Genomic DNA, 14345 nt, shown 5'->3' on the forward strand with positions numbered 1-14345 from the left:
CAACCAGGAAGACAGAGATGGATAGCAGACGCGTTAGCCGCCGAACTCACCTTAACTTCCCCCGTCTCGCCGACCGCATCTGTGATCGGGTGAAGTCCTTCGTCGCACCGTCGATCGCTGGAACGCAGGTGAGCACGGGTGTTGATGAGCAGATGAGGGCTGGCTGGTGTAGGTGGATAGCTAATGTTTTTAGCATAGCTCTGTGAGGTCCGGTTGCTAAGTTAGCTTCAATGGCGTCGTTAGCAACAGCATTGTTAACCTTCGCCAGGCTGGAAAGCATTAACCGTGTATTTACATGTCCATGGTTTAATAGTATTGTTGATCTTCTGTCTATCCTTCCAGTCAGGGGTTTAGTTCTTTTGTTTCTATATGCAGTTAAGCACGAGGCTATCACGTCAGCTCCGTAGCTAAAGTGTTTCGTCGATGTATTGTCGTGGAGATAAAAGTCACCGTGAATGTCCATTTTGCGTTCTCGACTCTCATTTTCAAGAGGATATAGTATCCCAGGTGGTTTAAAATACAAATCCGTGATCCACAATAGAAAAAGGAGAGAGTGTGGAATCCAATGAGCCAGCTTGTACCTAAGTTACGGTCAGAGCGAAAAAAGATATGTCTTGAACTGCACTCTAACGTTCCTCATCCACAAATCTTTCATCCTGGCTCAAATTAATGGGGTAATCGTCGCTTTCTCGGTCCGAATCTCTCTCGCTACATTGTAAACAACGGGGAATTGTGAGAAGTCTTTCCTCCGGTGACGTCACGCTACTTCCGGTAGGGGCGAGGCTTTTTTTTTTATCAGATACCAAAAGTTGCGATCTTTATCGTCGTCGTTCTCTACTAAATCCTTTCAGCAAAAATATGGCAATATCGCGAAATGATCAAGTACGACACATAGAATGGATCTGCTATCCCTGGTTAAATACATTTTTTTTATTTCAGTAGGCCTTTTAAGTTCTCTCTGTTCACAAAAGCCACATCACAAAGGTATGGCGTCGTTTGGATAACTGACACCATATTTAAATATAATAGTAATATTTGAATGATGATAAATTAATGTGTTGTGGCAGTATGCGGATTTCACCTATGTGGCGGTTGCTTTTCCAAACATTTTAAATAAACTGCCAACGTTAGAATGCCAAACAGGAACAGGAAGTGCTTAAAGTTTAATGGCTTTGTAAAAATACCGAGACCAAGTCTTAAGTTCATTGTGTTCTTCATGGTGTTTAAAACTTCACCAATTGTTTCCTCAGAGTTTTCAACTTACGTCAAATGTTTTGCCAAGAGGATTATTTGTAGTATGTACATTTTCAGAAAGGAATACAAAGAAAATAATCTGAAGTAGTCTTTATTTTTAAGTTATTATGCCATGATTTTACCAGTCCAGCCTGCGTGGGAATAGATTTTCCTTTATGCGGCCTTTGAGCTAAAATGAGTTTGACACGCCTGGGTTATACCATTTACTGTATTGGTTTTAATTTTCTTAGGAGAAAAAGTTTGGACACCCCTGTTCAAGAGAGAGCGAGAGTAGGGAATGTGCATATAAAGATGCTGACTCTGCCCTTAACAGGACCCCTCTTCATTATGCATCAGCCAACTGTAACTACCACTGTCTGTTTGCCCTGGTGGGCTCTGGGGCGAGCGTCAACGAGCTGGACCAGAGAGGCTGCGGCCCCCTGCACTACGCCGCCGCAGCTGACACCGATGGAAAGTCGGTTCAAAGAGCACGCATCAGCGTTGTCACACCGATGGAGAAACGAACGCTCACCTGTCGTTCTTTGTTTGCGATTGCTGCAGATGTGTGGAGTACCTTTTGAGAAACAACGCCGAGGCCGGCGTGAGGGACCAGGAGGGGTACAGTGCGGTCCACTACGCCTCAGCCTACGGCCGCACTCTCTCTCTGGAGCTGGTGTGTCTCTTGTCTGTTGTGTGGCAAATTGTTTTTCAATTACGGGCGAACAAAACTTCTACTCTTTGTTTGTTTCTTCCAGATGGCAAGTGAAACCCCTCTTGACGTGGTAAGAATGTTGTACACTGCAAAAAGTGAAATCTAAGTAAGATGAAATATCTCAAATAAGGGTGATATTTGCTTATTTTCTGTCTGATAAGATCATTCTTCTCACTAAGCAGATTTTATGTTAGAGTGTTTTACTTGTTTTAAGTGTTTTGGTCCTAAATCAGGAGTCACCAACGCGGTGCCCGCGGGCACCAGGTTGCCCGTAAGGACCAGATGAGTAGCCCGCTGGCCTGTTCTAAAAATAGCTCAAATAGCAGCACTTACCAGTGAGCTGCCTCTATTTTTAAATTTTTATTTATTTACTAGCAAGCTGGTCTCGCTTTGCTCGACATTTTTAATTCTAAGAGAGACAAAACTCAAATCGAATTTGAAAATCCAAGAAAATATTTTAAAGATTTGGTCTTCATTTGTTTAAATAAATTCATTTATTTTTTTACTTTGCTTCTTATAACTTTCAGAAAGACAATTTTAGAGAAAAAATACAACCTTAAAAATGATTTTAGGATTTTTAAACACATATACCTTTTTACCTTTTAAATTCCTTCCTCTTCTTTCCTGACAATTTAAATCAATGTTCAAGTAAATGTATTTTTTTTATTGTAAAGAATAATGAATACATTTTAATTTAATTCTTCATTTTAGCTTCTGTTTTTTCGACGAAAAACATTTGTGAAATATTTCTTCAAACTTATTATGATTAAAGTTAAAAAAAAATATTCTGGCAAATCTCGAAAATCTGTAGAATCAAATTTAAATCTTATTTCAAAGTCTTTTGAATTTCTTTGAAAATGTTTGTTCTGGAAAATCTAGAAGAAATAATGATTTGTCCTTGTTAGAAATATAGCTTGGTCCAATTTGTTATATATTCTAACAAAGTGCAGATTGGATTTTAACCTATTTAAAACATGTCATCAAAATTCTAAAATTAATCTTAATCGGAAAAAATTACTAATGATGTTCCATAAATTATTGTTTTATTTTCTTTTATTTTCATGAGTTATTATTTGTACAAACATGGTGCAAAGTAATTCATGATTTGTTAAAAAAATGTTAGTGGCTAGCTAGTTAAAATGGGATATTGTGATTTCACAAGACTGTCTTAGAAGTGATCATTTAAAAATGTTCAATTTGAAAAATGTGCACTTAGAGAAAATATAAAAATAAAGTGTTGCATATTGATATTTAATGTGAGAAATCATTAAGATGATCAGTGTTTCCACAAAGATAAATATCATTAATTATTAATAATAACATAGAGTTAAAGGTAAATTGAGCAAATTGGCTATTTCTGGCAATTTATTTAAGTGTGTATCAAACTGGTAGCCCTTCGCATTAATCAGTACCCAAGAAGTAGCTCTTGCTTTCAAAAAGGTTGGTGACCCCTGTTCTATATGATGTCAGTAAGATATTACAGCTTATTGCTGAGATGTTATGACCTATATTGAGTAAAACATGCTTGAAACTAGAATATCAAGTGATGCAAAGCTGTGTCATCAACACTCACAAGTATAAAACTACTTTTTTAAAGTAATCATTTCTTACTTCAAGCATGAAAAAAAAATCATGATTCATTATGTCAAGATAATGGCACTAGCATTTACTTTGTTGAAGAATATTTTTCAACATATTGAGCAAAAAGGTCTCTTTTTTTTTTTTTACCAAGAAAAGTGAATTTTGTTATTAGTGAGAATATACTTATTTGAAGGTATTTTGGGGTTCATTGAGGTTAGCTAATTTTAATTGTTTTGGAAAGTCCTGACAAGCCAAATTTTCTTGTTCTATTGGCAGATAATTGTGCTTAGTTCAAATAAAATACCCCTAATTTTGGTATTTTTTTTCCATCTTTTTGTACACTGACTTTTTGCAGTGTACTTGATGGTTGCTTAAGTACAAAACCCAAAAGCAGTGAAGTTGTCACGTTGTGTAAATGGTAAATAAAAAGAGAATACAACGATTTGCAAATCCTTTTCAACTTATATTCAATTGAATAGACTGCAAAGACGAGATATTTAACGTTCAAATTGGTAAACTTAATTTTTTGCAAGTATTAGTTCATTTGGAATTTCATGCCTACAACATGTTTCCAAAAAGCTGGCACAAGTGGTAAAAAAGACTGAGAAAGTTGAGGAATGCTCATCATGCAGTTATTTGGAATATCCCACAGGTGAACAGGCTAATTGGGAACAGGTGGGTGCCATGATTGGGTATAAAAGCAGCTTCCATGAAATGCTCAGTCATTCACAAACAAGGATGGGGCGAGGGTCACCACTTTGTCAACAAATGCGTGAGCAAATTGTCCAACAGTTTAAGAACAACATTTCTCAACCAGCTATTGCAAGGAATTTAGGAATTTCACCATCTAAGGTCTGTAATATCATCAAAAGGTTCAGAGAACCTGGAGAAATCACTGCATGTAAGCAAACCAACATTGAATGCCCGTAATCTTGGATCCCTCAGGCGGTACTGCATCAAAAAGCGACATCAGTGTGTAAATGATATCACCACATGGGCTCAGGAACACTTCAGAAAACCACTGTCAGTAACTACAGTTGGTCGCTACATCTGTAAGTGCAAGTTAAAACTCTACTATGCAAAGCGAAAGCCACGTATTAACAACACCCAAAAACGCCGGACTGATGCAAAGTTGAAAAGTGTTGTGTGGTCTAACGAGTCCACATTTCAAATAGTTTTTGGAAACTGTGGACGTTGTGTCCTCAGGACCAAAGAGGAAAAGAACCATTCAGACTGTTCTAGGTGCAAAGTGTAAAAGGCATGGGTAACTTACACATCTGTGAAGGCACCATTAATGCTGAAAAGTACATACAGGTTTTGGAGCAACATATGTCTTTTTCATGGACGCCCCTGCTTATTTCAGCAAGACAATGCCAAGCCACATTCTGCACGGGTTACCAAAGTGTGGCTTCATAGTAAAAAACTGCGGGTACTAGACTGGCCTGCCTGTAGTCTAAGTTAACAATTATTTGGAAAAAAATGTTTAAGTTTTTCAGTGTGAACATGAAATATCTTGTCTTTGCAGTCTATTCAATTGAATATAAGTGGAAAAGGATTTGCAAATCATTGTATTCTCTTTTTATTTACCATTTACACAACGTGACAACTTCACAGCTTTTGGGTTTTGTAGACTCAAGCAGCTATTTTTGAGCTAAAACCTAATAATTATTTTAAAGAATTGTAATTAATATGTGGCCTACCACTTGAACTGACATGCATAACTTCCTGTCAGCTAATGGAGACATCAGGAACTGACATCACGAGTGACTCTGAGCGCCACGGGTCCATCAGCCCGCTCCACTTGGCGGTGAGTTCAAAGATGGTGTTTTTTAGGGGGTGGGGGGGATATCGCAAGTGTTTGTGCGTGAGCATGTCCTCCATCCCGTCCAGGCTTACCACGGCCACTGTGGAGCGCTAGAGGTCCTCCTGTCCTCCATGCCGGACGTGGACGTCCGCAGCCCGCAAGGTTGCACCCCTCTCAACCTGGCCTGCTCCAGAGGACACCAGGAGTGTGTCTCCATGCTGCTACACCGTGGCGCCTCACCCATGACCAGTGACTACACACACAAAAAGACAGCTCTGCACGTGGCAGGTAGGAGAAAAACAAGTGGCACAAGTGAACATTGTTGCATTGTTACAAATTAAAAAATGAGAACTAGAGATGTCCGATAAAAGCTTTAAAATGTAATATGGGAAATTATCTGTATCGGTTTCAAAAAGTAAAATTTATGAGTGGTACACGAACGTAGGGAGAAGTACAGAGCAGTTGCGTCTCCCAGTCAGCAGCTCCTCCCCCCTCCCCCTCTCTCCCACACACAACACAAGAGTTGACGACTGCAGCATGACAGGTTTACTGGCGACACTTGATGACCTCATCAAACCGCCGCAAGCGGAGCATAACAACAACAAGAGCGTGTTGTTGCCGGTGCTGTAGCCGTGGCTAACAAGCCAGCTCGCTCGGTGACTGACTAACGACTAGGGATGATACTCGAAACCGGTTTTCCCGGTTGTTTGATAAGAAAAGAACAGAGTACTCGGACTCGAATCCCTTTTTGAGAACCGGTACGCGTTATCGAGACCACTATAGTAAAGAAAAAGAGTTGATTCTTTATTCGAATCCCGTCCCGACCAGAAATGCTCCGTGGGACATCACAAGAAATGGCGTCACGTAGCTCAGTCGTTAGGCGCAGATAGCGAAAGCAGGAAAACAATGGACGGGAAAAAGCGCTCCAAGGTGTAATAAAGTTCAAAACAAAAGCTATAATCCATCGAATAACTTTACTGAGAGATTTGAGCAGGGTAAAACACATGACCAACACTTTTACGACCAACCGGAAACATAGCAACCAGGCTAGCTGTCGCAACGTTCTTAAAACAACCGCAGCACATACATATATATACAACATATCTCCCTTTTTTTAACTTTTGTTTTTCTTTCCTTGTAAACAAAACAAAATCACACTGTAGATGTGTTGTCTGTCTAATTATAAATAATGCAGACGAGGCGTGTTGGCTGAGTTCTTGACGTTTACTTCCACAGCGTGGCAACATGCAACACTTTTCGGGGCTACCGCGCATGCTCGTCACTCCCGTTGCATGCTGGGTAGTGTAGTTGTTATATTCTCTAGCTCATAACATTTTCCCCCTATAAAGAAATAATGTTAACTCAATAAAGTGTGTTTCTTTTTTTAGCTTTAACTTTTCATTTTTTTAGCATTGTAACCACATTTGCAAACTACTTTTCTCTTCTTAGAATTTTCTTTATATAAAGAAATAAAGTGCAAAAATGTCAAAGCATCATAACAAACAGTTATGTCAAATAGCAGCAGAAGTGCACTTTTTGGAGAGCTGTATTATTTCCAGTTTTGTGCCCAAGGGACTGATTTTATTTAACACTATATTATTATTTATACACTTATAGTGATCACAGAGACAGGTTGTTTTTGTGTTTTTGTATATATTTGTTTTTCTGAAAAATCCCACTTAATATACTTTAGGTAACAACAGTCTATGTTTATTTATTTTATTTTATTTTTTTAGGGGGGTAACAGTCAATATTTATTTATTTATTAGATTAAATTGTTTTCTTATATAATAAAAGTGAGCTTTTGTTAAACCAAATATTGTGTGTTTTTTTCCATATACAACAACCTATCTGGACTCGATAAGAGAATCGATAAGGAATCAGTTCGATAAGAGGATTCGATAGTAGGCTCGAACTCAATAATTCCTTATCAAACATCATCCCTACTAACGACACAATGTCTATGGTTTGGGATTATTTTAAAGTGTCTCCGATGGATAAAAAACAGGCAATTTGCAATGACTGCAAAAAGTTGGTTATGCGAGGAGGAAACAAGGCTTCTTCCTTTAACACGAGCAATTTGATCTCCCACCTCTTCAAGAATCATAAGGAGATACACGATGAATACAATTGGAAGATGGATGAAAAGCAAACAGTGAAAAAAAGTAGTACCACACAGTTGTCGCTTAAAGACTCTGCCGAGAAAAAACAAATACAACAAAAACCACCCCTGCGTCAACGCAGCATTTCAGAAGCTCTTTATCTGACTGCTAGGCCACTTCAAGCACTCACCACTAGCTTGCAGCACATTTGTGTTACTCATACAAATACGTTAGAGCAGGGCAGATTGAGCCCAGTTTATAATTTCCTGTTATACAGTATGCCAGGCAGCCTTGCACTAAAGGAGGACTATGTTATAGTTTACTTTATTACTCTAGTACAGTGTTTTTCAACCACTGTGCCGTGGCACACTAGTGTGCCGTGAGATACCGTCTGGTGTGCCGTGGGAGATTATCTAATTTCACCTATTTGGGTTAAAAATATTTTTAGCAAAGCAGTAATTATAGTCTGCAAATGATGTGTTGTTGTTGAGTGTCGGTGCTGTCTAGAGCTCGGCAGAGTAACCGTGTAATACTCTTCCATATCAGTAGGTGGCAGCAGGTAGCTAATTGCTTTGTAGATGTGGGAAACAGCGGGAGGCAGCGTGGAGGTAAAATTGTGTCTAATGCTTAAACCAAAAATAAACAAAAGGTGAGTGCCGCTAAGAAAAGGATCTTAGGGAAGGCTATGCAGAACGAAACTAAAACAGAACTGGCTACAGAGTAAACAAAAACAGAATGCTGGACGAGAGCAAAGACTTACTGCGGAGCAAAGACGGCGTCCACAATGTACATCCGAACATGACATGACAATCAACAATGTCCCCACAAAGAAGGATAAAAACAACTGAAATATTATTGATTGCTAAAACAAAGTAGATGCGGGAAATATCGCTCAAAGGAAGACATGAAACTGCTACAGGAAAATACCAAAAAAAGAGAAAAAGCCACCAAAATAGGAGCGCAAGACAAGAAGTAAAACACTACACACAGGAAAACAGCAAAATAGTCCAAATAAGTCAGGGTGTGATGTGACAGGTGGTGACAGTACACCTACTTTGAGACAAGAGCTATAGTGATGCATGCTTGGTTATGCTTTAAAGTCATATCCAACAATTGCGATGACAAATTTTTACTGTCAACTGAGTTTATTTTTTTTATGATTTCTGCTGGTGGTGTGCCTCCGCATTTTTTCAACGCAAAAAATGTGCCTTGGCTCAAAAAAGGTTGAAAAACACTGCTCTAGTATACCCTGGACTGAAGCTGTGTGCCTTCATTTTTTTGTAGCTGTTGTTTTGAGGCATGTTGGAAAAAAAATAATGCACTTTGTGACTTCAATAATAAATATGGCAGTGCCATGTTGGCATTTTTTTTACCATAACTTGAGTTGATTTATTTTGGAAAACCTTGTTACATTGTTTAATGCATCCAGCGGGGCATCACAACAAAATGAGGCATAATAATGTGTTAATTCCACGACCGTATATATCGGTATCGGTTGATATCGGAATCGGTAATTAAGAGTTGGACAATATCAGCAAAAAATCCATTATCGGACATCTCTAGTTTTAACCTTTTCTACTTATTAATTAAATGGAATATTCAGCCTGCTAAACAATCTGTATTTGCGGACTCAATGTGAACAGGTTATAAAAGAATATACAGTATTTCAATCTGCCAGAAAACATTGATTTAGGTAGATATATCTACCATTTTGTCGTGGTTGTTGGACCGGGGTGTGACACATAGCGTTGTTATTGTGTGATTGCTATGAGAAGAGGTGTTTAGGCCAAAGTCTTTGACTAAAGTGACTTTACATTTCCTCTCTACCGTCTTTTTTTCTGCCAAGCTTTTATTCCATCTTACTAAAGCAGTTGGAGTAAAAATCTACATTTTATGTTATTAATGCACCCAACTGATATTCAAACACGAGAGCCAGAAATGCCAACATAAAAACTAAATGTTCTGTAGCCTACGTTTAAAAATATAACAAAGAAAATATCAACTTAAATGTGCAAACAAAAAGAAAATAAATAGGCTACCTTAAATAAAACAAAACAAATATTAAACCAAGTGCCAGAAATGCCAACATTAAAACAAAAATTTCTGTAGCTTACATTTAAAAATATAAAAATGGAAATATCAACTTAAATATGCAATAAAAAAGAAAATAAATAGCTTAAATAATATAAAAATCAAGAAACTAAACACACACACACACCAAAAGTGTCAAACAATGTTGTTCACTGAGTGATTCATGTCGTTAATCCGCGGCTCAGTCCCTCCCCCCACCCTCTCATTAGCTGCGTCGTTCGCCGACGTCGAGGGTTCAGCGAGTCACAGAATGCGCCAGTTCCACTCATACCGGCATGGTCGCGGCGGAGCTCAACTGAACTGAGAAAGGAACGAATCAGTTCATGAAGTGATTCGGTTCAGTACGTTCACTCAAAAGATTCGTTCTTTCGAACGAATCGTTCGCGAACGACACAACACTAACCAGCAGGCATTCGCTCCAATGATGTGGTTTCACGGTGATGGAACATAAAATAGTCTTGTCTTGTCGGGAGAACACCTTGCCATGGTTTTTGGATCTGACATTTCCATAGTGTCCCCCTTTTCTTTGTGCATTTCTCTTTGCTGTTTTTGAGCTTGTGGCTCAACAGTAACTGAACACCATTGATTGATTGAAACTTTTATTAGTAGATTGCACAGTACAGTACATATTCTGTACAATTGACCACTAAATGGTAACACCCGAATACGTTTTTCGAACTTGTTTAAGTCGGGGTCCATGTTAATCAATTCATGGTACAAATATATACTATCAGCATAATACAGTCATCACACAATATAATCACCAGAGTATATACATTGAATTATTTACATTATTTACAATAACATATTACCATGCTACGGAATGGACCAAGGGTCAAAAAGGAGTCAGGATGCAAAAGGAATTAATAGTTTTAAATGTTTTTGTTTTAGGTCTGTCAGAGTTAATAACACGTTAACTAAGAGTAAACAGAAGAATAGTTCATTTCCAATTATAACCATACTCATTATTCCTCTCTCCCACAGCCTCCGTGCAATCATTTATGTAAATTAGGCGATGACGTCATCCAGCGACTTTTAAGCCAGCCAGTATCGACTTAACCTTACTCGAGGATTTTGGCAACACTGAAATGAGAGCAAAACCATATTTTCGTGGAAGAATAATGTCCCCCATTGTGTGTCATAGCTACAAACGGCCACTCGGGGTGCCTGCGTCTCCTCATGAGCAACAACGACCAACACGTCAACGTGGACGCACAGGATGTCAACAAGCAGTAAGTGTCAACGCTTGATTTAAGACGGAATTGATCATGCTGTCTTTAGTAAAGAAGAGTTGACATTGTTGTTGTTTTGTGTGTGAAAAGGACGGCGCTGATGTTGGCGGTGCTGAATGGCCACACCGAGTGTGTGTATTCACTGCTGAGTCAAGGAGCCAGCGTCCAAGCTCTGGACCGCTGGGGCAGGACAGCCCTTCACCGAGGGGTGAGATGCATGACGTTAGCCTTTATATCAGGATTTCATGTCACAGGGTGCATGGCCACGGTGTCCATTTACCATTTAGAGCAGGCGAGCTACTTTTCAATGGACCAAGTGGAGGGGATCTACCTCATTCATATATATCAGGGGTGCTCATTACGTCGATCGCGATCTACCGGTCGATCGCGGAGGGTGCGTCAGTCGTTTGCCAGCCAGGCATTCAAAAAATAGACCTAAAAATGAGCTGTAACTCCCTCCAAATAGCACAGACACAATGGCTTTCTTGAACTGATTTATTTGAAGGCTTCCTTTCCCTTCAAATTCACCGTGAAAACCGAAATAAAATAAAGCACGTTATAAACGTAAAAATAACAACATGCACAGCATGTGGATCAAACATTTTACCGAAGTAGAAATGACAAACAAATACCTCGTTGGCCTGCATGCTTCTTTTAGGAGGAAATTGTGATCTTCAGGCTCTTATAGCCCAAATCTTAGAGTCCTTGTGACACCTTTTAGTCTTTGTGACAGTCAGTCTCTCTCTTTCTGCCTTCACATGGCATCAACAATGTTTTCTCATACCCGGAAGTAGCTTCCTTACATCAGACCAAACGAGACACTTCAAAATAAAAGTATGCCCACAAACTTAACAAAAAGGCATGAAATTACATTTTTAACCATAGTAACTTAAATATAGCCTTCTTATGAACTTTTATGCATTTTGATTTGAATTCCCTTTTATGAACTTAACGTATTATTCTGTTTTTAGAGAAATAAAACAAATTACAATAATATATTAGTAGCAGCAGTTACACGAGCGATCATAAATCTTCACTATGACGTCACTCGATTGACATTCACGGCACCCGATGGTCTTCTGAGATGACGCCGGCTGCTGCCAGATCATTATTAAGAAAAAATGACCGAGAAACACTTTTTATTTCAACAGACTCTGGCGCCGTACCTGTCGTCAAAACTCCAAAGACCGACCGCACAGTTCCTGCCTTCACAATAAAAGCTCTGCTTCATCCTGCCTGCGCTAACAAAATAAGAGTCTCAGAAAGCCGGCGTGCACAAGCTAGCAAGCTACGGAGTTTGCCGCCAATGTATTTCTTGTAAAGTGTATACAAAGGAGTATTGAAGCTGGACAAATAAGATGACAAAAACCAACCACTTTCATGTGGTATCGGACAGAAAGGAGGACTTTTTTTCTCCTCCATTTGAAAATGCGGACGTTATCAGCACCACTGTCTGATTCCTATCAAAGCAAGTCATCAGAATCAGGTAATACACCAACTTATATTCTTGTCTTCATGAAAGAAAGGAATCTATATGTGTTAAACATGCATGTATTATCATTAAACACCTTTAACTTGTTAACAATATTAACTATATGTGTTAAACATGCTTGTATTATCTTTAAACACCTTTAACTTGTTAACAATATGTGTTAAACATGCTTGTATTATCATTAAACACCTTTAATTTGTTAACAATATTAACTATATGTGTTAAACATGCTTGTATTATCTTTAAACACCTTTAACTTGTTAACACTATATGTGTTAAACATGCTTGCATTATCTTTAAACACCTTTAACATGTTAACACTATATGTATTAAACATGCTTGCATTATCATTAAACACCTTTAACTTGTTAACACTATATGTGTTAAACATGCTTGCATTATCTTTAAACACCTTTAACATGTTAACTATATGTGTTAAACATGTGTGTATTATCTTTAAACACCTTAAACTTGTTAACAATATTAACTATATGTGTTAAACATGCGTGTATTATCTTTAAACACCTTTAACATGTTAACAAAACATATATTTCATAAATAAGTAAATATAAATTATATATATGAATGAGGTATATCCCCACGACTTGATCAATTGAAAAGTAGCTCGCCTGCAGAAAAAGTGTGAGCACCCCTGATATATATCATTTATATTGATTTATTTATGAAAGAGAGGTTAACAAGTTAAAGGTGTTTAATGATAATACAAGCATGTTTAACATTCCTTTCTTTCATGAAGACAAGAATATAAGTTGGTATGATTGTGATGACTTGCATTGATAGGAATCAGACAGTAGTGATGATAACGTCCACATTTTCAAAAGGAGGAGAAAAAAAGTCCTCCTTTCTGTCCAATACCACATGAAAGTGCCATCTTATTTGTCCATACTCCTTTTTATACACTTTACAGAAATACATTGGCGGCAAACTCCGTGGCTTGCTAGCTTTCTGAGACTCTTATTATGTTAGCGCAGGCAGGATGCAGCAGCGCTTTTAATGTGAAGACAGGAATTGTGCAGACGGTCTTTAGAGTTTTGACGGCAGGTACGGTGCGAGGGTCTGTTGAAAGAAAAAAAAGTGTTTCTCGCTTTCCTGTCGGTCATTTTTTCTTAACAATGCAGCCGGCGTCATCTCACAAGAGCCTCGGGTGCCGTGAATGTCAATCAAGTGATGAAAGTGACGTCTTGGTGAAGATTGATGATTGCTCATTTTGAGGTGTATTTTTTTAATGCCTGGCTGGTGATGGACTGATACAGTCTTGAAGTCAACATGTGCATAGTGTCATATATGTAGTGTCATGTGCATAGTGTCATATATGTAGTGTCATGTGCATAGTGTCATATATGTAGTGTCATGTACCCCCCCAACCCCCCATTGTTTCTATATATTGTTTTTCAAATCACCTGACATGTAAAAGTTAAAGTACCAATGATTGTCACACACACACTAGGTGTGGCGAGATTATTCTCTGCATTTGACCAATCACCCTTGATCACCCCCTGGGAGGGGCCTGGGAATAATTTTTGGTGATTTAACCCCCAATTCCAACACTTAATGCTGAGTGCCAAGCAGGGAGGTAACGGCTCCCATGTTTTATAGTCCTTGGTATGACTCGGCTGGGGTTTGAACTCACAACCTACCCATCTCAGGGCGGACACTCTAACCACTAGGCCACTGAGTAGGTGTATATTGATTTATTATATATATATTTTTTAAATTTAGCCTTTATTTAACCAGGTAAAATCCCAATGAGATCCAAGATCTCTTTTCCAAGGGAGACCTGGCCAAGAGGGCAGCAGCAAGGTTACATATAAAAACAGTAAACAACACATAAAACATCACATTTACAACATTAAAACTTGCTCACATAACAAGACAAGGTATCGTAGACTGCAATCCTTTCACAGAAGCTTTAAACTCATTTAACGTAACAAGGGTTTGAAGTTGAAGATTGGATTGTAGGTTATTCCAAGCCTTTGGTGCTGAAAACCTAAATGCTTCCTTGCCCAGTTCAGTTGTTACTTTGGGGACGACAATTTGCAGAACATTCATTGAACCAAGATTGTGACTTCCTTGTTTC

General features: G+C 38.5%; 1 protein-coding gene across 2 annotated transcripts in view; it reads left to right on the top strand.

Annotated features, from left to right (window-relative positions):
* The window catches only part of LOC133635941 (serine/threonine-protein phosphatase 6 regulatory ankyrin repeat subunit A-like), a 78997-nt gene that overhangs the window by 60136 nt on the left and 4516 nt on the right, over window positions 1-14345 (top strand). For both annotated transcript variants that reach the window (XM_062029418.1, XM_062029419.1), the window contains 7 exons: window positions 1568-1708; window positions 1795-1906; window positions 1989-2015; window positions 5259-5333; window positions 5417-5618; window positions 10668-10755; window positions 10846-10963. In XM_062029418.1, the coding sequence (XP_061885402.1) occupies window positions 1568-1708; window positions 1795-1906; window positions 1989-2015; window positions 5259-5333; window positions 5417-5618; window positions 10668-10755; window positions 10846-10963 (763 nt within the window). The remainder of the gene's footprint in view (window positions 1-1567; window positions 1709-1794; window positions 1907-1988; window positions 2016-5258; window positions 5334-5416; window positions 5619-10667; window positions 10756-10845; window positions 10964-14345) is intronic.

This window comes from Entelurus aequoreus, linkage group LG20 (genome assembly GCF_033978785.1).
Source record: "Entelurus aequoreus isolate RoL-2023_Sb linkage group LG20, RoL_Eaeq_v1.1, whole genome shotgun sequence".
Taxonomy (NCBI): domain Eukaryota; kingdom Metazoa; phylum Chordata; class Actinopteri; order Syngnathiformes; family Syngnathidae; genus Entelurus; species Entelurus aequoreus.